General features: G+C 39.7%; 2 protein-coding genes across 14 annotated transcripts in view; both read right to left on the bottom strand.

Annotated features, from left to right (window-relative positions):
- Positions 1-5,390, bottom strand: part of GAS2L3 (growth arrest specific 2 like 3) — a 31,705-nt gene extending 26,315 nt beyond the window's left edge. Inside the window, exons 1-2 of one of the 4 annotated variants that reach the window (XM_045187185.2) lie at positions 5,296-5,380; positions 4,457-4,559 (exon numbers count right to left, since the gene is read on the bottom strand). In XM_045187185.2, coding sequence (XP_045043120.2) covers positions 4,457-4,519 — 63 coding nt within the window. In that variant the 5' untranslated portion in view covers positions 4,520-4,559; positions 5,296-5,380. Of the gene's footprint in view, positions 1-3,007; positions 3,033-4,456; positions 4,560-5,295 lie in introns of those variants that run through there. The other 3 variants (XM_024579365.3, XM_045187184.2, XM_053921959.2) reach the window with 3 other exon arrangements.
- A 6,129-nt stretch (positions 5,391-11,519) lies between these two features.
- Positions 11,520-26,423, bottom strand: part of NR1H4 (nuclear receptor subfamily 1 group H member 4) — a 66,709-nt gene continuing 51,805 nt past the window's right edge. For all 10 annotated transcript variants that reach the window (XM_045187224.2, XM_045187225.3, XM_024579354.4 and 7 more), the window contains 3 exons: positions 23,959-24,105; positions 13,445-13,558; positions 11,520-12,129 (listed from right to left, as the gene is read on the bottom strand). In XM_045187224.2, coding sequence (XP_045043159.1) covers positions 11,891-12,129; positions 13,445-13,558; positions 23,959-24,105 — 500 coding nt within the window. In that variant the 3' untranslated portion in view covers positions 11,520-11,890. The remainder of the gene's footprint in view (positions 12,130-13,444; positions 13,559-23,958; positions 24,106-26,423) is intronic.

Here is a 26,423-nt window from a genome sequence, read left to right as displayed (position 1 = left end):
AGAAAGGAAAGAAATGGACTCCCTACTTCTGAGCCCCGCGAAGCGACACAGCATAACTGACATCTTTTTTAACTCATTCCAGGTTTCTGTTTTCCCAAGCTGTAAAATATAAATTTGTGTTGTTTCAAACCACTAAGTTTGTGGTTATTTGTTCTAGCAGTAAAAGGAAACTAATATGCTTAAGTGAATAAAGGAAGATTTGCCCAGAGGATCAAGACATCTGACCTAACCTAGACAAAGCAACGTGTATCAGTGAGCCCAGCAGGCTGAAATGATAAGAAAAGGGCACCACTTTCATACAGCATGCTTTAAAAAAAAGATGCAAAATTTATAGTGATATGTGTTTGCTATTATTACCACCATCTTCTCCATCATCACCATTAAATGCTCCTGCCTTTGTATATTTAAAATCATTTATATATTCATTCATTCATTTAAATATTTACAAAGGTTTCCTGTATTTAGTATCTCAGGAAATGACACCAAGATTCACCAAGTCACCAGGACTTCTTTGATTCCATCCTCGCTTCCTTCCTCGCTCACACATCTACCTCCTCACTCCTGGGTCCCTGCCTCACCTCAGCCCAAACCATCAGTGACGACGTCTTGTTGCTTCTACATCTAAACTGTCTCTTCAATACCTATAGCCACTCCTCTCGTTCAAGCCCCCATCATCTTTCTCCAGGTTTACTGGCACAGCTTCCCACCAAGTCACCCTTTCTTCAGCCTTGCAGGCCTCCAACCTTTCTTCCTGTCCTGCAGCCAGTGATCTTCACAAACTCCCACCTGAGGACATGCTTAAAACCCAGAACGGCTCTTCACTGCCTTTGCAGAAAGCCCAAACTTCCTAGCAAAGCTAAATAAAGCTTTCCAGGAATCTCTAGCAGCCTCATCTCTTGAACCCTACACTCGAGCCATATTGAACTTTTAGACCCTTCGAGCTCCATGCTCTCCCATTTCTAGTTCTTAGCACAAGCTGACCCATCTACATAGGACACTCTATTCTTCCAGACTCACTCCTACCTATCCTTCAGATTCAATCTCTCTAAAATTGAACCCCATGAGCCCACTCTTCAGTGTAGGTTATATAGCAAGATATGCTTCAATTTTACTGTACTCCATACTTTTTAAAATACAGGTCCTTGAGGAAGTAACAGTCTCCATTTCTTCCACTTCTATGTAGAAATCAGTGCTAAAATCAGTGCTGGAATTAATCCTAAGTATAATAAATGCTGCATATATTACTAAAAGGAATATGAAACAATAATGAAATAAATCTGTGGTGTATCTATTTAAGAGAAAGGCAGCTTCCAAAGCCAAATGAAAACTTTTAAGAAAAAGAACTAAGATTCTTACAGTTTAATAAAACATCACATATTACTTGCAAGATATAAAAACTGTTCAATTGTTGGGAGTCTTCACTTTTTTATTTGAAATTTTCTTCTTTCAATGGTTGGCAGAGATTCAACCTGATAACTAAATTTTGTATTAGACAGAATTATTAATTTGTCATAAAATTCTGAGTGATACAAAAATTTAAAAGAACTTAAAATCAGTTTGCCTTTATATATGAAAGACTAAAAGGCTCTATGGAAAATACACACACACAGACACTAACATAAAGAAATGTAGCCCTGGCCGGGTAGCTCAGTTGGTTAGAGCCTCATCAGATAAACCAAGGTTGCAGGTTCGATCCCAGTCAGGGCACATAAAAGCAATCAGTGAATGCATGAGAAGTGGGACAACAAAAATCAATGTCTGTCTGTTTGTCTGCCTGTCTCTCTCTCTCTAAAAAAAAAAAATCAATAAAAAGAAATGTAGAGCCAAAGCAGCCCTGCCTCATCTCTCTCCTGTGGGTTCTCCTATCCTAGGCCCTTCCTTCTTTCACTGTCCCAGCTCTAATAAAGGTACCCTCAAAACAAAAATTTTTTTAAATGTAAAAATAACATTAAGTGTCTGTTAGCAGGAAACTGCTCAAATAACTTATGGGACACTTATACAGTGGATTTAGTTAGCCACTTCAAACAATATATGATAGAGCTATATCTACTAATCTGAAAAAATGTCCATTATACCTTACACAACCAAAAATATATAATTTTATTACTTAGATCACAATGTTTTCTAAATTGTGTGTGTCTGTGTGTGTAAAAGAAAACTTCTGAAAATAGCTAAATTATTTTTCAACAGCCAATTTTATTTTTGGAATCAAAAATATTAACAAGTCAGCCATCAAGGAAAAACAACAGTCATTATGTTTAAAACTATATAAAGTAGCGAAAACAATAGTCATCACGTTTAAAACTATATAAAGTGAGCCGTTCACCATAGCTAATACTATACTTTCTTACACAAAAGTTTATATTGTGTGACAATAGGCAGAATCTCTACCAGCCAGCACTTCAGCTATATCTAGCACATCACGGTCATAATACTATAAATTCCTCAGATACTTTTAGCATCAAAGATGAAATTACACTTAGTATATATATGCTACATTTTATTACATTCTAATTCTTTTGGAAATTAGTAATCCATTTAGAAAATACATGGTAACTTTTTGTTAAAACAACCTACTCTGTAACAATGTAATAATATAAAAAAACTTTTTGAGTTTTTAGGAGAAATACTAAAGAAATACAATTGTTATTATTGCCTGTATCTTGTAAACATTACTCTAAGGCATTTTCTACGGCAGTCAAATTTCAATTAAAAACAGGGAAGCTCGAAGTGAGAAAACAGAAGACTCAAGTTTCATATTTTCTCAAACCCTATTGTACATCACATGGTTCATTAGGTACCTGATGTCAAAGTATAGAGAGCAACAAGTAATAGGAAATAAACATACACACAGACATACACACAGACATGTTACTTCAAGAAAGTAAAATATCATGATACATAATAACCTTAATCCCTTACTTTCCTCATCAACAGTTGGCTTGAAAACAATTATTGAATTAACTGAACTTCCTTCTCTTATCTCCAAACTTAAATTAAGACTTACAGGAAAAAGCGACAGCACGGATGGAACTGGAGACTATCATGCTAAGTGAAATAATCCAGTCGGTTAAAGACAAATACTGTATGATTTCACTTATAAGAGGACTCTAATTAACAAAATAAACTAATGAGCAAAACAGAACGAGAGACATGGAAACAGAGAACAGTCTGACAGCTGCCAGAGGAAAGCGGGGGTTGGAGGGCAATGGTGGGAGGAAGGGGAAGGGAGTAGTCAAAGAACATGTAGGAATGACCCACGCAGACATGGACAATGGTGTGGGGACAGACTGTGGGAGGGGGGTGAACTAGGAATAAATTAGGAAACATTTCTGAACTGACCAATTCTCCAAACACCAACGGACTCACTTAGTTTTTTAGTAATAGCATGTATATTGTTGACATTCTCTCTTTTCACATGCTTTGATTCACCATCACCACAAGTTATTTCTTTTTTTTTTAATTAATGAAGTATCAGAATAAACCCATACTCACAGAAGAAATGAACCTGGGACCTACAAACAACAATGGGCAGAGAAGGTGCTTAATGCTGGGGAAATAAATGCAAGGGCAGCGCCATACAAAAAAGCAGCTGGATACTGGAATGTGACAGTCTGGACTGAATTCTGATGGACCTTAGAAGGCTCTGCCCTTTCTCTGAGCCTCAGTTTACTCATCTACAACAGGGAGATAACACCAACTACAGCGCAGGATTACTAAGAGGTTTAAGAATAATATAAACAAGGCACAAAGAATACAGTACCTGGCACATTCTAAGTAATAATGCATTTGATAACTAAGAGTGTGTAGTACCAGCCAGATGCTGCTACTGTAAGTGCCTGGCAGGTGTTAATCGGTGGATGATAAGCATCACTGCCTCTGGCACTGCCTCCACCCGCCCCCTTCCACCAAACTAACCAGCGCGGACAGAACAGCCTCTGTCAGGCATTGTACCAAACTAGTTACACGGATTGTTCCACTCGATCCTCACAACAACCCTTGCATCAATAAGGTAGGAACTATTACTAACTTTCCTTTACAGAGTAGGACATTTAGGTTACAAAGATTAAATAACTTTCCTAAATTCGCACACATAGTAAAGTCTGATTTCAGAGCCCACATGCAACTCTGCTACACTAGAAAGAAGTATTACTTTTAATTCAGTAACCTCAAAATAGCAAAGACACCTACAATTCATTCCGCATTGATCTTTAACGAGTTTCTGAAACAGATCACAGACAACGCGAATCAGTTTCTACACCAGAGTTTCCCGTTTTTCGTTTAAATCCATTCCAGCCTCCTCCCAGAGGGAATCTGAGCTGGCAAGAATTCTAATTCCTAATCATTTAAGTGTCTCGCACGAGACGTGCTCAGAGGGCAGTTCACAGATCACTGAACTCGAGGCAGCAGCCATCATCAGCACTCTGCACACAAACGAAGCAAAGCCCAAACTGACCTGGCCTGGGCCTGCAAAACCCATCTCTTCACTTAGTAGCGGCTGAATCAGATTCTCCACCATACACAGGCCACGAGCACTATAAATCCGTGTGATTCAATCCCTGGGGTCGAAAGGATTAGGTAGGAGCCAGGACCGACTGCATGGGCAAGTATGCCTTCCGACACCTCCCTCCCGTTTACAGGCAATCTGCAAGCGCCCCCGAACCCACGCGGCTCTGCCGCCCGAGGGGTGTGAGTAGGAAGCACCGCGCGGATCGCCCCGTTCGTCCCTCTCTGCGATCTGGGCCTTGCATGGACTGGAGAGGACAAATAGGGAAGAGAGCGTAGGGGAAATGACTGCGTCGCTCTCTTTCTAAGGTCTGTGACTTCATCAAATCTTCCCGAAGGTGATGCGGCAGAAATGATCCTAAATATCCTAAGCGCTCGGGTATGTGGGTGCCGCGGGAGACCCTAAACGAGCTTCAGGCTCTGATCCCTGTTTGGATACTAAAGCTAGAACGGTGGCGGCTGGATGCCTCTTCCCCAGACTAGCACGCGAGCACCAGGCCGGAAGCCGCTCCTGCACACCTGTTGCCCCTCGCAACGCACCAGAGTGGGCAGCGGCGGGCAGACCCCACTTCGCCTTGACGGCCCCAGGAACCAATCAGAGCTCGCGACTCCCGCAGTGGGCCAATCACGGAGCGTCTTGGATCCCGAAGCTTAGGGTCCCAACCTCCCAACTCCTCCACCCCTCGGAACGCGGGGGATTCCCCGAGCCCGGAGGCTGCGGCGCGGCAGCCCAGAGAAGGCAAGTAGAAGTTAGTGAGGGTAAGAGAAAGTGAACAGGGAAATACTCACCAGAGCTGATGCAGAAGGGTCACTGGGCCCTGGGGAGCGACATCGCGGCTCAATCCGTGGGGAGCCGCAACGCCCCTGACCAACCGACGCCACCGCCTTAGCCTTACTGTTTGCCGCGAATCGCCACCGCCTGTTTCGAAGGGACCAATCAGAGGGCGGGAAGGGGGCGTGGCTGGAGGCCCCGCCCCCGGGTCTCCCGGGGAGCACGAGACCTGCGCGCGTGTCTCAGTCATCCCTGGGCACCCAGCCTTGGTTCACTAGTTCAGCGTTCACGCCCGTCTTGGTCACTGAGCAAGTCCTGCCCTCTGGCCCCTCTGTTACAGCAACATGCCTTCCTACTAGTCCCGATAGGCAGGATCTTGGAACGTGGCCCAATGGAGTGTAAGGGCGTTGTCCTGAGATTCATCCTGATCAGTTAAGAGTCCCTCCAAACCTGAAATGCACTCCCGATCTGGCCGTACTGAAGGCGCCTTCTTTCGCGGAGGCAGTCACCAAGCAGGAATGGGAGTCCTACGCAGAAAACTTTCGGCGCCAGACCCCTCTTCTCCTAAGGGGATCAGGGTGACAGATGGAGGAAAGGAATCCTCCATCTGTAATTGCAGGCCAAAACCAAAATCAAAAAGGGATGTTGGCACTTCCTTAAGAAAACGCAAGAGCTAGGGGAGAGAAATTAACCTCAGCACAGTGAGATAGGCTTACTAGCTCTGAGGGCTGTGTCCCCAGCAACTGTTGGTGACACAGTCTTTCCCATAAGTCAGCAGGGTAACTGCCTCCCGGCTCGCTGCCTGCGGAGCAGCCCGGCACCTAGGAGGAGAGTCGCACACAGAAGTATGCTACTCACTCAGCTTTTATTGAGTGCAGGTTCACGCTAAGTAAAACTTCAACATACATTAACATCCTACTCACACTCTAACAATCTCAGAGAATTGTAACACACACAACAATCCATGCGGCATAATGAACCCCAGTCTCAGAGTCTCAGTCTGCAAGACCAGGAGACAGCACTGTGGGCCAGGGAGTTGTCAGTGTCTTGCAGGGAAGGACCTCCGAAGCGAGGTGGGCAGCAGGGCAGGCGAAGTCCTCAGCCCTGCATGGCAGAGCCTCGGGCAGACGATGCCAAGGGAGATCAGCGTGGTGTGGAGCAGCACTCTGGGGTGTGGAACTCAGCTGTCTCAGCAGTGGTCTGGAACCTGCCTCAGTTATACCTTGACAGTGGTGGACTCCAGCCTTCTGGGTCTTTTTGATAAGTGTTTTGGCAGCCGTGACGCCAAGCAGGGAATTTGCCCAGGAGCTTATCTATGGGTGGTCCTGCTCTGCAGACATGGCTATTCTGACCTCGTGTGCGGATATCTTAAGTGTGTCTCCTTGCCAGATGTGTTTACTCTGACTTAGGTAATTTTCCTCTTGAACCAAAGTGTCAGGGCTGACTGACAGCCATTTTAGTTGACATACGTGACTCTACTTTGCTTTATACACCTTATGCTATCTTAGTTGGACCTATGCCGTTTTATTGGTCCTGCTCTCCACAGGATGACATAAAGCAGAGACTAGATTTAAATGGAACAAGAGATGGGTCTGTAATAACTGTAAATGTGGCATGTTAATTGAAAAAAAAAATCAATGGCCAAAAACCTAGAGTTCTAGGCCCTTCTTCTCTTGTTAGTTCAGTTTTCTCAAATTAAGTCACCTCTGTGGGACTTCGTTTCCCTGTCTACAAAGTGTGGGGATTGACCTGGAATGATTTATGCTTTCTCTCTAGGGCATGCATGCCCGCATTTTTCCTTCATTCACTCACCAAAAACAAACGGAGTACTATTGCTGGTTGAAGAGACTAAAATGAAGACAGTCCTTCCGACAAAGTGCCCTGCAGCATGGTAAAGCCTCAATCAGCGGAAGTCTGTGGAGGTCTGTGAAAGATGGGACCCCTAACATTCTTGGACAGGGATGGTCAGAGGTTTGAAAGAAGTTGAATTTTGAAGGATGTATACGAATCTGCCAAGAGGAAGGATAATTAGGAGAAGGGAGTGCTTTCCAGGCACAGAGAACAAGGTTCCAGAGATGGGAGAGCGACTGGGATAATCTGGGCATAGCAGTTATGAATGAATGACTAAAGTTTGGAGATCAGGAGATAGATGAGGCTGAAGAAGAAAGGCACATATGAAAGTCCTGGTAGGTGCCAAGGACTTTAGATTCTTTCTTATAGGTAATTGGAATTGATTATTAGGAGGAAATGGTATGAATAAGTTTGTTTTAGAAAAAAATATTTTCAAGGATTTTGAAGAAAGGAGTAAGACTGGCAGCAATTTAAAAAATAAAAGACGACGCCCTGGCTAGTGTGGCTCAGTGGATTGAGTGCTGGCCTGTGAACCAAAGGGTTTCTGGTTCGATCCCCAGTCACGGTACATGCCTGGGTTGCAGGCCAGGTCCCCAGTAGGGGGTGTGTGAGAGGCAACCACACATGGATGTTTCTCTCCCTCTTTCTCCCTCCCTTCCCCTCTCCCTAAAAATAAATTAAAATCTTTAAAAACAACAAAAAAAATAGATGACATTTATGTAAACTAGCTCAGAAGGGATGGTGGGGAAGAAGTGTCAGGAGATACCTAAGAAGTGGATGTATCTGGACTTGGTTATCATGTGACACTGATACGGATCTAAGGAATGCAGGAAAAACAACTTTGGGGAAAGAACAGTGTATTTTGGTTTGGCATCTGTTCAGTTTGACGTATGAGAGGAACACGTAGGTAGAGGTGTACAGAAGATATTTGGTAAGTTAGGTCTGAAGGTGATTAAATTGGTCTGTGCAAGAGATACAGATTTGAGAAACCAATTCAACAAGTACTATGGAGCACTTGCTCTTCACCAGACTATACCGTAAGCACAGGGGGCCTGCTCTCACAGAACATATCTGCTTTCGGAGGGTGGGCGAAGATGGACATCAAAAGGTTGACCTGTAAGTGGTAATTGAACCTGATGCCCAACAGCCCCTCCCAGAACATTTTATGGCCCATGACTGCAATGGATCAATTTTCGCAGGACGTGTTGTTCAAATCAGCCTATGCTTTATGATGTTTCTACTTAAAACTACAGGCAACTGTCATACCCCTTCATTTAGCAAAATGTCCAGTGGCTGTGTAGTTTTAAATTGGATTTGTTGAGCCCTAATATTGAAATATGTACACTTCTCTGGAGAACCTTAAAAACAAATTATGTTATATAGATATTGTTTGATGAATCATTAGTTAATAGTTCTTTTATTTTTTCTTACATGCATACAATGTGCCTAAACATTTGAGTACCTCTTAAAAATTGCTATATGAGGTATATACAGAAACGTTCTCTCTCTCTCTCACACACACACACACAAACACACAACACTTAATAATTCTAACCATTTATTGAAACTTTGATAGCAGGGTATTTTATGGTTGCTTACATTTTATTCTCATGTCTGCTTGGCTCGTCTTGATAATTTCTCTTCCTTACACAAATACAAGACAGTATGTTGAAAAGTGAATCCACAGCCAGCCTGTGGAAATGGCTTCTCCTCTCTAAGGTCATATTCTTCATTGGTGAAATGTGAGGATTCTCTTCTAGATTCTTTGATTCTTGGTGTTTCCCCCTTCCATACAAAGAAGAAAACAGTTCTCCTCCTTTCCCAACCTCACTTTTATGTTAATTCTCAGCACCCCACTTGATAAGTGCACTCATCATCTTACCTACCTTTAACACTGCAATTAGTAATTGAAGGTTCCACCTAATGAGCTGCAATCTACTTTCATGTGTAGATTTCCTAATTGGTGGTTGGGTTAATAGCCATATTTCAGAGTCTTGCTTTACTTGAAATCAACATGATTGCAACATGCAGAGCAAGCCCCATCCATTTGCTTTCATCAGATGACAGAGTCTATTAGTTCTGTCTTTCCCAGTATTGTGAAGATGTACCCCAGTTTAGTAAGTATGGAGCTTGGAAATCTAAATTTTGAGTTACTATGTTAGGAATAATCATTCATCTGACTAAACATCTTTACAGAACACAGAAGAGACTCTCTCATATACCCCTTGTATATTGAAATATGATTTGGCTCTTTCACAGTTCTACAGGAATGCTCTATTGCTTAAAATATACCATAGCTGGAGGTTTTTTATTTTTGCTTTGGGTTTCCTAGTTGTTTTTTCTGCATTTTTGTGGTTGCTGCTATTGATTTTAATGCCTTTACATTATTGAGTCAATCTCAATATTGCTTTGGGTGATATACTAAATGAAATTTTGGGTCAACAAAATTTCACAATGAGTCATTCACAATTAATTAAACTACTCATTCAGCAGATAATCTATTGAAAGCCAACTTCATTAAAACCAATACTAAGTTCTATCTTAGAGGACTGTTACCAATTTACATGAACAAAATAACATATAAGTAATTCAGTGATATAAAATTTTATGATAACCATTGTTATTAATACTAAAATATTAACTATATGATGGGTTGAATAGTATCCCCTCTAAAATTTGTATCTGCCTGGAACCTCAGAATGTGACCTTGGGAAATAAGATCTTTGCAGGTATAATTAAGGTTAAGGGTTGAAATGAGATCATATTGGATGAGGGTGGGCCCTAAATCCATTGAGAGTACCCCTATAAGAGATATTTTTAGTTCTATATGAAGGGAAAAGTTCTCAATTTTCACATATGAAAAGAGAAAATAATTGGCTCATGTAATTAAAATCCCTTGATAGAATTCTCTAGTTTTAGGTAAAGCTTAATCTAAGATTTCAAATAATGTAACCTGAATCCCGTCTCAAATGGCTCTGCTGTTTAAATTGGCTTTATACTCTGATTTCCTCTGGTTACAAGATGGCTTCCAGCAGTTCAAGTTCTACATTCTCTTAGGTTCAAGTATAACCAAAAAAAAAAAAAAGGTAACTATATAGTCAGGCTCCAGTCAGAAAACGTGAACCAGTCTAAGGCCATACCACCCTGAACGCGCCCAGTCTCGTCTGATCTCGGAAGCTCAGCAGGGTCAGGCCTGGTTAGTACTTGGATGGGAGAAAACATGAACCACTGTAGGTGCTTCAAAAAGAGGAACCTGGTTTCAGAGGAGAGGAAAGAAACGGGAGCAGATGAGACAACCCAGAGATGAGTAACCCTAGGAAGCCACTGCACTTCTAGGGCTTGGAAGTTCAAAAGAGGAATCCAGGCCGGGCCTTTAACAATAGGGTACAGTTTGCCCAAGGGGGTATGAAATCGTTTCTGGAGATGCCATGTGAGGCAGAGAGCAAGGGAGAAATACTCTGGGTTTTCCCTTTCTGTCCTTCAGTTGTCCGCGGATGCCTTCCATTGATTAAACCTAGCCACAGCTAGCTGACAGGGGAACCTATAAAATGCATCTGAGCCGAGATAATTTCTGCGTCTCAGTCATCTTTGTATTCTCCTGTGTTTAGCAAAAGAACCTTGTACTCAGTGGGGAGTCAAGTCTTTGGTGTTGGAGCAGATGGAATCCAACTGATGCAGCCCCAACGCACTCTCTTTTCCACTGGCTAGCTGATTTTAGGACTTCAGGGTTGCCCCAGTATTTTAATACAAAAAGACCAAAGACAAACAGAAAAAACAACCCTTTGCTTGCTAAGCAAGCTCCATTTTGGCTGACTTCAGGAGAAAGGGAGATATAAGCCCATTACTTATAGAAGGTGTTTTATTGTGTTCACCAAAGGATAATGGGGAGAAGAATGCAACCGTATAACAATGAAGGAAGGAAATGAACTAATTCCTGCTTTGGAGTAAGTATACAACAGCTGTGCACCTGGCTAACGGAGTGTTTTCCAAAAGTAAAGCAAAACAAAACAAAAAATGATTAATTATATGCACTGAAGGCAACAGTGAGCACTTTTCAGAGAGAAAAGGAAACATCCCCTCACTGGAGTTATTTGCATCCTCCGAATTTGTGGATGCTGCCTCAGGACCATGCCTATAGGAAGTATGCCCCCTACCAGTGTAATTAATATGCATGGGGATATTTTATGTGACAAGCATTAATTTTGAATGTCAAAGAAAACGAAATGATCAGAGGGCTACTAAAGTGAATGAATGTTCACCAGGGCTTCTCTGGGGATGAAAAATGTACCATTTGTGTTGTGAGAGTTTATTTTTTTATAAATTATCCCCTCAGGCTCAATAGGGTGTCATTGTTTTGTATACTCTTTCAAATCCTGTTCCCAAATGAAAGCCTGTTGCCATTATGTTCAGTTTATTGCCAAAAGTATGTACAACTGTTTAATAAAATATATGCAATAAGGGAAGATGAAGAACAAAATGAGATTTTCCCCATTTCAACATAAAGAATTGAAGTAATGACCAATTTTATTAGGCGAACAGGGCATGCCAATTAGAATAGAAGATTCCCTGAAGCCATGCCAAATACAAAGTAGAGAGAGTAATTCTACCTAGCCCCCTATTTACAGTTGTGGAAGTTCTACAATTCCTGCATAAATATTCATCAAAATTCTTGTGCGAAACCAGGTACAAATGAAATAAAGGAAAGTTACACATCAGATTTATAATGTGCGGAAAACGGAGAGGCAGCCCCCGCGGTGCTCATCACTGCACATCCCAGATCTCACAGAGAAGCGGGGTGAACTTGTGGTCGTTGACTCGCCACGACATCAGCATCTCTGCGTGGTGATGATTGAATGTCCGCAGCTCAGTCAGGCGGCCCAGGAGACAGGCGAAGTGCTGAGGGTTTTCCGGCTGGTGGATCTTGCACAACTTCTGTAGCACATCAAGCAGAGGTTCCTGCAGCTTCTCTACAGCCTCTCTGTCCTTTATGTATTGCCTGTCTGTTTGAAGTTGAAAATAAAGCCACGAAATTAAAAAGTGGAATGTTCGGCATAAGTATATAGTAATGTTACCCTTTTCTGAAGTAGAACTTACACATGTTGTACATTTGAAATGTACAAATGAAGTGTTCAACTGGATGAATTTTTACACACGCATTTAATCACAACCAGATCTCATAATCACACTTATTTAATCACGACTAGATCAAGATACAGGAAATGTACTGCCCTCAGAGGCCTCCCTAAATTCCTCTTCTGATCAATGCCCCCAAAGTAACCTGAGTGGTGAACGTAAGCGTCACTTCTGGTGGCACAGCCCATGGACTGGGATGGCTGGGTCATGGGGTTTACACGTGTGTAACTTTAGTAGGTACTGCCAACATGTTTTCCTTCTCTTTGATTATAATTTTTATGGTAAATCAAAGTAACAACTAGCTTCTGACTTAATACCACGTATAAAATGGTTTAAAATTATGAATGTGGCATCGCTTAAACCCAAATAATTAAGCAAAAAAATACAGAAAAAGATATATGTACCGAGGTATTCCTTTCAACATTGTTTAAAACAACAGAAACTTGGAAATATTCTGAATATCCAAACATATGGTAAAAATTAAGTAAATGATTGGTCACCAACAGAATGTGGTGCAGGCATGACAATAAGCGTTTACCAGTGTAATGTTTTAGTGACATGGGGAAAGGCTTTTAAATAAAAGTACACTTTTAAATAAAGATACTATGTTTTATATTATGGTAAAATATGATTACCGCAATGAACTTAATTAAAATTATAAATAAATACTAAGCTGTAAAAAAAAATGTATATATAATTTCATCTAGGTCCATGCTCATATAACCTCATGGAGAAGCCTTCCCTGGTCACTGATTAAAGTGACACTCTGCTGCCACTTTCTTCTCTTATAGTCTCATCTTTAGCATTGACCACCTCAGTAATTACCACAAATTATTTTTGTTTCTTCACTTGCTGCCATCTTTGCCCTACGAGAGTGTGGAGAGCTCCATGTTGCTGTGTTCTCCCTGTTCATTTACCGCCACGTCCCCCAATGTCCAGGACCATGGCTAGCACAAAGTCAGTATTAAAGGTGCACTTACTGAGTGGGTGTGAGGTTTCAAAAAGTGGTCGAGGAGAAACACACTGAAGTGTTACCGTGGTTCAGTGTGAAGCAGTGGGGGTATAGGCATTTTCCTTTTTTAATTCTGTGTTTTCCTGATTTTATTTCATAAACATTATTATGATTATATTGGAAAAAAAAGAACCAATAGCATAAAAATAAAAATCTCACGTTGAAATTACCTGGAGATAGGATAACAATTGCTGTAAGCAGAGCATACTCTTCTTGAGTCATTTTTAATTCTGCCACACTTTTATAAAAGCTAAACATCGGTGTTATATATTCATCAGAGATACCTGTGGGACAAATTTAAACATTGCAGAGGTAACGTTGTTGAAGAACTGTAAAATTACAAACACATTATATACACACATGTTAATATTTGCATCCATATGCACACATTTAAATAATACTATACATTACACGTTCCAGCCAAAGGCAGGGCAAAGAAGGTCAGATACCAAAATCCGAGAAATACAACTACATCAATGATTGGTATGTCTTTCATTTTGACAGGGCCTTTGTTTAATCACTACTGTCTGACAATAAATGATAATGTTCCTGAACTGCCAAAAGAATCTTCCAACTTCATCATTTTCTACATGGGATTTGTTAATCTTTTAAATATTAATATCTCTAATTAGGGCATAGATAGCATCTTAAACAACCCCCCCCCAATTATTGTTCTTCAGCCCAGAAGTGTAAACAGCTCCACTTAATAATGGGTAGAGTTCTTATCAGAGTTCTCGTCTCTCTCTGAAGTACCAAACCTGTTTATCCATTGCCTACTAGGCACTGGTACTTGACTGTTCTCTTCAAACTCAACATGTCAAAAATTAAAGACACCATGCACAGAACTAAACTCTTCATCTGCGTCCAAGTCCACCTCATTCCTAGTCTTCACGTGATTGGTATTCTCACCCATCCAACTGCCCCCTCCTGAAAACTGAGATTCAGCCTCCCTTTCACTTGGTCACGTGCTAACTCCTGTGATTAGACCTGCCTTCTCACTTAGGGGCTCCCTCTCCTCTCCACTACCCCTGGAATTAATTTAGTTTAACTCTTAGTTCTTTTTGTCTGGAATACTGCAATGGACTCCTCACTGGTCTTCCTGCCTTCAGTTTAGTCTCCTTCTACCCCAGAACTATCTTTCTATATAATTCAAATCCCACCCTGACTTCTCACTTCCTACAAACCTTCTAAGACTCTCCGTGGCTTTGCATAAATGTCCTTCCTTTTTACATAGGAAACTCCAGGACCTGCCACTGCCTATCCTACCACCCACTGCTCACCCACATGATAATCTAGGAGTTCACAATTATTGACTGCTCATTTTATATTGGGCAATGTTTCAAATACTCCTCATGGCACAGCTCATTTAATCTTTTTAACACCCCATGAGATAGTTACAGAGAGATTATATAGTTTGTCCAAGGACACACAGCTGGTGAGAAGTGGAACTAGAATTCAAACCAAAGCTAGCAGGCTCCAGTGTCCTGGCACTTATCTATGACTAAGCTGCTCGACCTGTCCGTCATATCACACAGCCCTTAGTCCAGCTGTGTTCAGCCACTGCAGTCCCTACACAATGCACCTTGCCCAGTTTCTGTACCTGTTGTTCTCTCTACTTGGAATATCCTCCTTCTTTCTTTATCTAGCTGATTCCACTTTATAAATGAAGACTCCTTTGTGTCACTTCCTCCACTCATTCAACAAATACTAGTTTGGTGCCTGTGCTGTGCATGGATCCACTCCAAAAGAGCTTGGACCGGGAAATGTGGAGAGAAAAAGAAAGCTGATGATGTGACCGAGGGGTGGATTAAGATGAACACGAGTTCCCAGGATTGAGCCAGACTAGACTGCTCTACTCCATCCCCCACCAGACCTAGAGCCATAGAGCTTTGGTGAGTCGAACAAGGAGAAAATTGGATTCCAGATTCTAGAAGGTCTAATTATCATCTAATAACCCTTCACAGAATCACAAAGCCTAAATCCTCACCTTTATTTATTTATTTTAATTGTTTCCTTTTTATTGAATTTATTGGGATGACACTGGTTAACAAAATTATACAGGTTTCAGGTGCACAGTTCCACAACACGTCATCTGTATATTGTATTGCGTGTTTACCACCCAAGTCAAGTCTCCTTCCACCACCATTTGTCTCCCCTAAACCCTCCTCTGCCTCCCCCTACTCCTTCTGCCCCAGGGAACCCCCACACTGTTGTCCTTGACCATGAGTTTTATCTCATTTTAATCCTCACCTTTAGAAGAAACTAAAGTGTGCCATACTGATCCCTTGACCTTCTCTTTAGTCAAAATGCCACACTTTTCTCCCCTTCGACTTTCTATTCTTTAAGCAACTCCAGTGTGCTCTCTCTTAACAACAGTGTCTTTGTTGTGCACCTCGGGGATTACATCATGTGGAAGACTGTCCTCTCTCCAGCTGTTTCAGATTGAACTGAATACCCATGACCAACCTAGGTACAACTTTAAATGCAGAGGGCTGGAATCTGAGTCTGAGGGCACCACTCCTGTCTTCCAGCAAGCCGCGGTTAAGAAGTAGTGAACCAGCGCTGAGTTTGAAATCTGATTTATGAATTGATCATGGGCAGATTACTTAATCTCTTTAAGCCTTAGGTTCCTCATCTACGAAATGTAAATTATAACAACAGTAAACCCTCCATAAATATCAGGGAAAATAATGACAATAAGAGCTATGATTATTGTTGTTCAGGAGAAGTGGATCAACACACTCGTTCCATCTTAGTCTCAATCATCTTAATCTTAGATCAAGCTCATACACTTTTGTGTTTGCAAAGCTATGTTTTCTTTCGCTTTTACACTCTGCTGTTTACTAGGGATGAACACAATTGGCTGATCAGTGATTTGCCTCAGTAGTTTTCTAGGTGGTACAGCTAAGATCTGTATTTTCTTGGTAAGGTTGTTCTTTACACTTTCAGACAAAGGCAGTCTTCGGCATTTGAGGACTACACAATCAGTTGTGGTTATCTAAAATAACAATTCATGACTGTGCTATTATTTTACATAGTAGGCAAGGATTTGGGAATAATATTAAGTACAACTGATTTTAAAATATTTAATTTTTAGAAATCATCTTTGACTACCTAATTTTCTATTTTGTCTTTCTAAATCCCAAATCTCACCTCTCAAAGATATTACTTCCACTGGCCATCTAACTGCAGTTAATAATTTTGAAAAAAAAATAGGTTAAAATGCTTAGTACAATTTTTCATCTCATGCATGTTATAAAGGACAAAAGTGAACATAGAGAAAATGTAGAAAACAAATAAAAGAAGGGTTTAGAAAAATAATTTTCCTACAAGATAAATCAAATATAAATCTTTTGAATTAGAATCAGTAATGAGAATGAACCACAAGAGCACAAACTAAGTGGTGTTTTACTAGCGTGAGAAATGTAACAATAACATCAGCCTGAAGGGGCAGTCTTTTCCCATTTTCCTGCTTCCTCCTTTCTGGAGACTGGTTTAAGGTTTGTTTCAATTGGGCTCTTTATACCCAATTAGCTGATTTTTGGTCACAAGGTGGGGCTATTCTCTAACTTAATCACTAAGACTACTATGAAAAAGTTAAAAATTGTGAAAAACCATTTACATTTCTATTCCTCTATTTCTTCTTTTCCTTTCCTTTGTTTTTAAAGTTTTCATGTTTTTATATATTTTTAAAAAAGAGGTCTGTGATTGATAAATCAATTGTTCAATGATCAGAAATATTCTTTGAAAGAATAACCATTTGGCAGGATTAACACTATGCCGTTGTAAGTTATTTTAAATAAAATTGTCTTTTATTTCCTAATTAACTTTCTAGTTTTAATCGGAGACAAAAATAGAGCAGAGGTAGGTGTGTGTGTGTGTGTGTGTGTGTTATATATAAGTGTGCGCTTTATATAAGGGGTCCTTGTTAGGCTAGGACACACCGTCAAGGCCAAGGTGTAATTTTGTTTTCTCTCTGGAGCTTTCCTTGTCACAGTGGAGCAGAATTAGGTGCTCCCTCTCCATGTTCTATTTCACCTGTCAATTCATTTCTCTCCATCCCATTAGAGTGTGAAATACCATATAAATTTTCTGACAGCAGGAGCCAGTTGCTGTATTCCCAGTGCCTGGCACACTGCCTGGCCAGTAAATTGTGCTCCACAGACATTCATCTCTGTCTCCTTAGTAACTAGCATCCTGCTGGAGACATGGTAGGAGATTAATAAATGTATATTAGATTAGGCAATACTACATTTTGCTAGTATTTTTGTGATGAAGGTGGCATAGATATAAGATGTGGTGGGGGAAAAGGATGCCATTAAGATAACGGAAACGTTCTTGTGATGCTAACATATTGGACCCCGGCCTCCATATCAACTGCTATTGTACTCAGAATCATTTGTGCCGTAGGGTTGGCCTTGAGTAAAAAGTTGCCAACAAATTAGCAACTCAAAAAAATACTACTTACAATATAAAATATTTAATATAAAACATTTCATAAATAATATACCTTTCATTAGTCCTAGTGGCTTAAACTTATCTGGCCACATAGACCTCACCAGTGCTCAGGAGCTGACAGGGTTTGGACGATCAAGTCCCAGATTCATCTCAATAAACTTCACCGATTTTTGCACATCTAATATGTGCCAGGCACTGTGATAGTGCTGGGAATAATCCCCAAGCAGTTAACAGGTTGATGAAAGATGCAGATACAGAAATAAATACATAATGCCCAAACTGGAACACATGTAAAAGGCTTAGGGAATACAGCTGAGCGCCAGTGGGAATATAGATTCTTCTATTACATTAATACTTTATTTTGAAAAAACGTTCTTCCTACGTTTCTCCCCAAATTTGCTCATGCTAAAATCACTACATGACCACTTTGAAAAGCAAAAGGAGACCTGTTAAGAGTTGTAAACTCTAATGTAAGCATTTACCTTTGTTATAAAGATTCTTGCATTTGTTTATATTCCTAACCTTTCTTTCAAAGACAGTACTGGAACTATAGCTTACATCTGCTTCTTTAGAAAATTTAGTTTATATGATTGTTTTTCATTTGTTTTCAAGTCTAAGGCAGTAAATTCATGTACATTTAAAAAGCAGAAAAGTAAACATAGTATACTATATACAGTATACTTTACTATGCTACTATAAACTAACTATGACTTTATCACTCTAATGAGAATTTCTCCTATCTCTGACCTCACTGTCTCGATTCATTTTATCATTTACTCAAAAACCACTGCAAATTGCTAACTGTGCTTATACTTTATCTCTCAACCAAAGGGCAGGAACCATGTCTTACTGGTCTTTATATTCCCTACCAGCTGATATTGGGCAAATATTAGATCTTGGTGAGTGGCAGGTGCAACATAGAGAAAGATCGCAGGGCTGTGAGCAGAACAGCTGTGTTCATCCCCGGCACTCTGCTGATTTGATTAACGGTATGACCTTGGGCAAGTCATCTAGCCTCTCCAAGCTCATTCTCCCATCTATAAAATAGCAGCAGAGCATCCACCTCCAGGGGCCACTGGGCATGCAATGACGGTATATGTAAAAGCAAGCCATTGCGAAATCAGAAGATACACATACTGTCACCCTGATAAACACTTACAAAATTGAATGTTTCATTTCTGTGTGTTATAGAGATCAAAAAGGCCACAAAATACTATGAATTTCAGAGGTTATTTATATTTTAATTAACAGAACAAGTTCCTTTGGTTTGGGAGACATTATTGCTAATTTCTCTGTTAAAATGTAAACTCCTCCAGTGTTAGCAAGCCTATTTCAGTCCTATCGTACTTGATGGTATTATATGATTATTCCTACTTTTAATAAAAATTCCATCTCAAAATCTAATTTTCCTAAAACTACATTAGGAATAAAGAAATTGACGCACTAGAGTTATGCAGAAACAACTTAACCACAGGTTGTGGCAGATATATGTTCTGAAGTCTCAGTTCACATAAATAAACACTGTAACCTTCATTAAGTAAATGTATCTCAGGAGACAGTGTCTTTGTGCATGTAATTGGGATTTAATAATAGCAAACAAAGGAGTATGAATTTGGAGAACAAGAAAATAAATTTCACACTATATTCTTTAAAGATATAGGCATAAATAGGCAGCTGAAACATTATGTCTGTGGAATTAAAGGTACGATAGAAATAAGGATGTGTTATATTTTCATAAGAATGAAAAGTTATTCTGAAAGGTCATCTTGCAAGATCAGGTTTTATGTGATGTGTGGAAGAGCTAATGTTCTGAAAATCCACTGGGAGAAGCAAATTCATAAATATTAATAAGTAGAACCATAATTATAGATAATAAAAGACTAAGCAGCATGTGAATTTCATGCTTTTTATTTTCACAATATGTGGTTGGTGTTTGGGTAAAGTATCTTATTATTGCCTAGAGGTGTGTGTATTTATTTATAGAGATCACACACTAGAAAACTTTGATTTTGAACTTTTCTGAAACTTGCAGAATCAAGTTCTGAAGTTTATATTATCAAGCAAGATTTTTCTTTTTGCTTACATAGTTTTAACCTGCAAGACCATCACCATTTCTCACCTAGTTACAGCATTGGTCTCTTCACAGGCCTCTGTGCTTCTTGTCTTAATCTCTCTAAATCCTCCTTCACATTACTGCTGGGAAGATCTTTCTACAGTACCTCTATGGTCATGTCACATCTACTCAGAATATTACAAAGGCACAGCATTATATAAGGAATAAATTAAACTACTTTTGTGGCATTCAACATCCTTAATAATCTAGTACTTACTATAATTTCAGCTTCATAAATATTATTTTTAAATAATATTAAAGTACTTGTGCATCCTATACATGGTTATTCACTCTCCTTCCTTCACATCTCTGCACTTCTATACTATTATATTATAATGGCTATGTATCTTGGAATGCCTTCCTCAGACTTCTGTGGCTTGACAAGTTCCTAATCTTCTTTCATGATTCAATCATCACCTTTCACACCTTTCTGGCTCACCAAATAGACTCACACCAGAAGGCAGGGATTGTCACAAGGAACAAGACTGAGCCGAGTTCCTAGAATTAGATGCAATATAGGGCTCCCCAGAATTTGCTGAGTCTGGGGCAGGACTGGACCTGTTGGGGTGAGTGGAGTATTCTATACAAGGAAAGAACCATCTGAAAAGAAAATAAATGTCTGGACTCATAGCTTCAGATAATCCACCCATCCACCCACCCACCCATCCATCCATCCACCCATCCACCCACCCACCCATCCATCCATCCACCCACCCATCCATCCATCCATCCATCCACCCACCCACCCACCCATCCACCCACTGCATAGATGTCTGTTGAGCACACACTCCAAGCCAGGCATATGCTAGGTTCTTAGGATCAAATACAAAGTCAGAAAGAGGCACCCCTATAGCTGACAAGTAGTGGAGCCTGGATTCAAGCCAGATTCTTAATCACCACTGTCTATTGATGTATAAACCAAAAATACATCAACCAGAGTAATATCCTTTGATAGTTAAAGAGACATAGCTGTAAAATTAAAAATAGTTTGTTCCATGAGTCATCATCTGTTTTTGTTTTATTAGTTTTTTAAAAACTAGATTGGACTCACATTTTCTTAAACAGGGCACTCACAGTGTACAGAAACCAGGACCCAATAGCCGACCAGGTTAAGCTGGCAAGGCCGAAGCCATGGCAATGTTCTTCACAGAGAGAGAGCCAACAATTCACATTCAATAGCCTAAAGTAACAGATTCATGCGTGTGGAAAGTCAGCAGCTTCCATCTTTGTCTCCTTCGTAAGGTGAACTGTTGATTACTAATCACAACTTTAAAATCAAGATATTTGCCCATTAATTAGTAACTCCTTCCCCCACCCCAATCAATGGGCATAAAGTTTCAGTTGAGCAAGATGAATAAATCCTAGACATCTGGGCCTGTTCACATTGCACCTATCGTCAACAATACCACTTAAACATTTGTTAAGCGGGTAGATTTCATGTTAAATGTTCTTACCGCCATAAAATAAAGTAAAATAATAAAATAAAATAAAATAAATCAGGATACTTAAGCGGCTGGTCAAGTGACTGGCTAAACCATCAATCAGGAAAATTTATTGAGAAGAATTAAGAGAAGAAAAGCAATAAAACTTGTAGAATTCGATTGTGCCTTGGAGGTTACCCAATTAAACCCTTCTCCCTTACTCCCAGTCTCCTGGAGACAGACAGACAGACAGACAGACACACACACACACACACACACACAATAATTAAGACCCTGAACAGTTAAGTGATACAATTGGTCCGGAACCAGAATCCATATTTCTCAACAACACAAATGTCTTTCAAAGGGTGAAAAATGCAATAACACATTTCTTAGCTCCTTCTCTTCCTCTCCATTTCTCCCAGTAGCAGGGGTCATGTTCTTGATATCTGCTGCCTTCTACCAGATGTCTCCCATCCTGGCTTATCCTAACATTGCTGGAAGACTTGTAAAGCATATTAATGTTTTCCCTTCCTGCTCAAAAATTGTTAATGGCTCCCCATTATGTAGGAATAAAATCTTTACCCAAGCATTCAAAGCCCTCAACCATTTGGTTCTGACTCTATTTTCTTTTTATCTCTTTTTAATATAAATCTTCATCCAATCAAAATCAACTATTCACCCTGTGTGCATAACCTGAGCTTTCTTGCCTCAGTCCTTTCGCTCTGGCCAATCCTCAGCTCCTGCACCTCCACTCTGAACATCACATAAAATACCATTCATGGTCCTGCAAAAATGCCAATCAAAACTTTCCCAACCCCTCCCAACTAGAAGTCATCTCTCTCTGTTATTTTTTTTCTAAATTTTATTTTAATTATCTCTGTACAGTTCACATCTTCCCACTAGACTGTCAGCTTCCGAGGGGAGGGAATATGGCTGATTCCTCTCCTCACTATCACCATAGTACTTTGCTCTCATGGAGTTGTTAAACTAAAAAAATCAATGGGTATATAAAAGTAGTAAATCTTTTAAGAATGTTTTAAAGTCTACCAATGATGCTAATTATGCTTTCAGTCCTAAACTAAGAGGAGAAAACATGACTATGGTAAGGCTGCTTTTAAGAATAATTTTTAATTTTCCTCTTTTAAAAGACTTCATGTACTTATTGTTTAGAGAGATGGGAAGGGAGAAAGTGAGGGAGAGAAACATCGATGTGTGAGAGATACATTGATTAGTTGCCTCTCGCACGCCCCCAAGTAGGGACCGGGCCCGCAACCCAGGCATGTGCCCTGACTGGGAATAGATCCGGCGACCCTTTGGTTTGCAGGCCAGCACTCAAGCCACTGAGCCACACCGGCCAGGGCAATTTCCAATTATTTTACTTATATTAAAGATACAGAGCTGCCTGAAAACGTTTCTTCCAATCTCTATTTTACAATACTGGTTTTATAAGTATTTAAACTTATTCCAGTCAGTTATAGAATAATAATACTTCAGGAAAAAAAAATCTTCAAAAGTCACCTCATCGCATTTAAACTCCCAAATCATATATAAAATCTCTCAGGAAAATAACAACTTATTCATATCTTTTAAGAAATATTACACAGAATTCTTGGTAATCCATTCTGATGTCTCTCTATTATTATTATTATTTCACAGTTTTCCTCATCCCCTATCTTCTCCCCTTTGGTAACCATCAACTTTTCTCTGTATCTATGGGTTCTGTTTCTTTTTTTTTAAAGATGTCATTTATTTATTTTTAGAGAGAGGGGATGGGAGGAAGAAAGAGAGGGAGTGAAACATGATGTGAGAGAGAAACATCCACTGGTTGCCTCTTGGACTCGCCCAGACTGGAACTGAACCCACAGCCCAGAAATGTGTCCTGACAGGGAATCGAACCAATGACCTTTTGTTTTGCAGTATGATGCCCAACCAACTGAGCCACATGGGTCAAGGTTGTTTCTGTTTTGTTTTGTTGAGACATTGTTGTTTTTTTGTTGTTTTGTTGAGGTGTCGCTTGACCCTCTGTGTTACTGTTACTCCATAATTAGTTAAACTGAGTTACTCATACTATTGACATTATGTCATTTTCTCTTGAAAGGCACTTCAGCACAGTGCTTAAGATATATGGCTTTCTCATCTATAAAATGGGAAAATAGGAACAATAATAGTATATATTTCATAGGATATTTCAAGGATTTGATGGAATTATATATGTAAAGTATTAGAACAGTGTCTGAAACCTAGTAAATTATATATAAAGGTTGCTATTATTATTTCTTCTTATTTTTCATTGAATAAAGATTGATAATAGTTTGATACATAGGCATTCAGAGCTGGGGGTTTTAAATAAATGAATCTTTTTCCAGACTGAATCACTATGGCTCCTTTATGCTATATTTTTTTTACCAGTTTTCCAAATTTTCCAAATTTTGAAAAACCCCTCTTGCAGCCCTTCATCTCAGTGCAGTGAAAAGAGTAATGTTCATATTTTGCTACTGCAACAAGGTTTTTTGAACCAAGACTCTAAAAGTCCCATCTACTCAGCATATACCTTTATAGAGCCATCCTCCTTGTTAGTCACAATGGGCATGTAACATTGCAGAAGATAAGCAAGAGTCCTGCCTTCACGGGTTGTACAAATTCTTTCTTGCAGAAACAAACTCTTTTAAGCATTAACCAAGCCACTTACCACTCTTCCGAATTCTCTCTTCCAATAAGTCAGCATGCCCAGCTGGAAGCTTCTTATTGAAAATCTCAGCTGAACGGAGGAACATAGCTTCAACTGCAGAGCCTTTCAGCAGAGCAATCTGATCTTCGTGGTCCAATGTCTGAAATCCTGGATGAAGGGGATAATCAAGTCAGTACCAAGGTGCTGTGAATGCTGGAAAACAGTACTTCGTCAGCACCAGCACCCGCCTTGATAAACCACTTTCATAAAATTATTTTATAGTTGTTTTAAGATTGGGTAGTCCAGTTCAGTCAATAATTATCTATTGATCTCTCCCAAAGAGAAGGTGACTTTTATCTTCACCAAGTAGGATTTGATAAACAAGTTGGGCAAAAGGGAATGTCAAACCCCATCAAATATATCTAATGGCAAAGACAGGCTGATACAAATGAAGCAACCCTCAAAAGTTACAGGCAGGCAGATTCTCTTTGATTATTTTTGTTACATCTGATGTCACAGGTCAACACTACAGAATGGAAGTATTCACAAGCCAGAAAAATCTTTATGTATCCAGAGGTTTAAAGAAATATTTGGCCAACTCATGAATCTTCAGTCAATCTGGAGAATGGGTAGCATTCCCAACAGGTGGCTCTGCTGCACAATGGATAGCGCATTGGACTTCCAATATAAAATCGAATCAAGGTCATGTTGAGATACCTCCTCTGAGCTCAGCACTGCACTGTGCAGGGTGGGGAAAATGACTGCAGTAATGAATGACTGAAGTAATGAATGGGAAACAAACACAAGCCTGTGTGCTCATGTGCATACACATGCCCCATGAATAGAGGTAAAATAATGCCTTCAGGGCCTAAATGGCTCAGGAAAGTATGAAATAGCAATGGGAGTTTGGGAGTTTAGAGAAGAGGGTAACGCTAAGGATCAAGAAGTTATGCCAGAGGTTTTCTTAATTGTTTATGCTATTACAGTTACCCCAATTTCTCCCTCTATTGCCTCCCTCCACCTATTCCGACCCCCCACTTCCATAGTCATACATAGCAGTGCTATTTACAATGGCCAAGATGTGGAAACAGCCTAAGTGCCCATCAGTACATGAGTGGATGAATGTCACTGTTTTTAGAGAATCTAAGGGCCCCTTTGAGGGCAGGAGACGTGCCAAGTCTCCAGCACCCTGGACAGGGCCTGGCCCCCGTGGTACTCGGTGAACTGCAGGATGGGACGACTCAAACGGGTCCCTCACAGAACACTCTTCCATTAGTAGTGTTGCATCGCTATCGCTACTATTGTAATAATGGCATTTCTATAATTATTGTTAAAATATTTTTTCCTTCTGCTTTACTCACTACACACACATTAATTGTACTCTTTTTCTCCCTCAGGAGCAGTCCAGGCACAGGATTGAAGAGATGTGTAAGATATTGCCATTGCTTTCAGATAAGCTCCCTTCTTATGAGTAAGATTATTTTTGTCGTCAATTATTTCCTAGTTCAAGACCAACTGAGCATTTGAAATGAAAAATCTTTTTCCATAAACAACAAAGAACATATTTCTCCCTTCCCAATGTCTTCTCCCACAGTTTTTACTCTTGAATAATCTTGTTTTTGATCAAGATTGCCTTCAGCTTAATTAGCATATAACAAATTAAGTTCCCCTTTCATTGTTAGTAAAGAAATGAGAGAATATTAATGTTTCAATGATAATGAGAAATTTCGCCTGCAATTTATGAGTTTTATGTAGGCTTATGTTTACCCATGACACATTTAATAAAATAATAGCAAATGCTGACAAAAGAAGGCAAATTAACATGTTTAATTAAAATCTGATGTCAGAAGTTATCTTCTGTAATTTAATATTACAGTATTATGCAGCTATACAAGGTATTTATTATACTCTAGATCATGAAGTTTTAGTGTACTAATATGTTTTGTTTTTAAAACTTATTGACTTAGATTACATTGAAACTGGGTCTAAAACAATTGGAGGCTGAGAGATAAGAATCTTGAATTTCAGTTTCTTGTACTTTTCACAACAGATTTCTTGACTCAAATGCCCCTTCTCCTTCACACCACCTGAAAAACTCCTTGTTGTTTTAGATCCAACTCAAATATGATTCTCTCTGAAGCCTTTCTATCTTTCTCAGATACAATTAGCAATTACTTCCTCTCTATTTAAACAGCACTTTGTATATACATTTTCATTATAGCATTTAATCTCTCCTTGAAGGTAATAGCTAGATACTTAGTATAGAGTAGGTCTCAACACATATTTATTTTTAAATAAATGGATGAATCACAACTTTGCAAAGTCTCAATTTCTTAATTGGTCAATTTGGAAGAATTACTAGAAACAATTTTAAACATCCTATCTGGCTCTAATATTTTTATGTCTATAGTAGACACATTAAATCAGATGTGAGGTAATTCTCATTTTGCAATGAAAAGACTGGCTTCTCTTAATGTCACAAGAAT

The sequence above is a fragment of the Desmodus rotundus genome, chromosome 3, assembly GCF_022682495.2.
Source record: "Desmodus rotundus isolate HL8 chromosome 3, HLdesRot8A.1, whole genome shotgun sequence".
NCBI classification, from domain to species: domain Eukaryota; kingdom Metazoa; phylum Chordata; class Mammalia; order Chiroptera; family Phyllostomidae; genus Desmodus; species Desmodus rotundus.
Note: the sequence above shows the minus strand (reverse complement) of the source record. Positions and strands in the feature narration are given on the sequence as shown.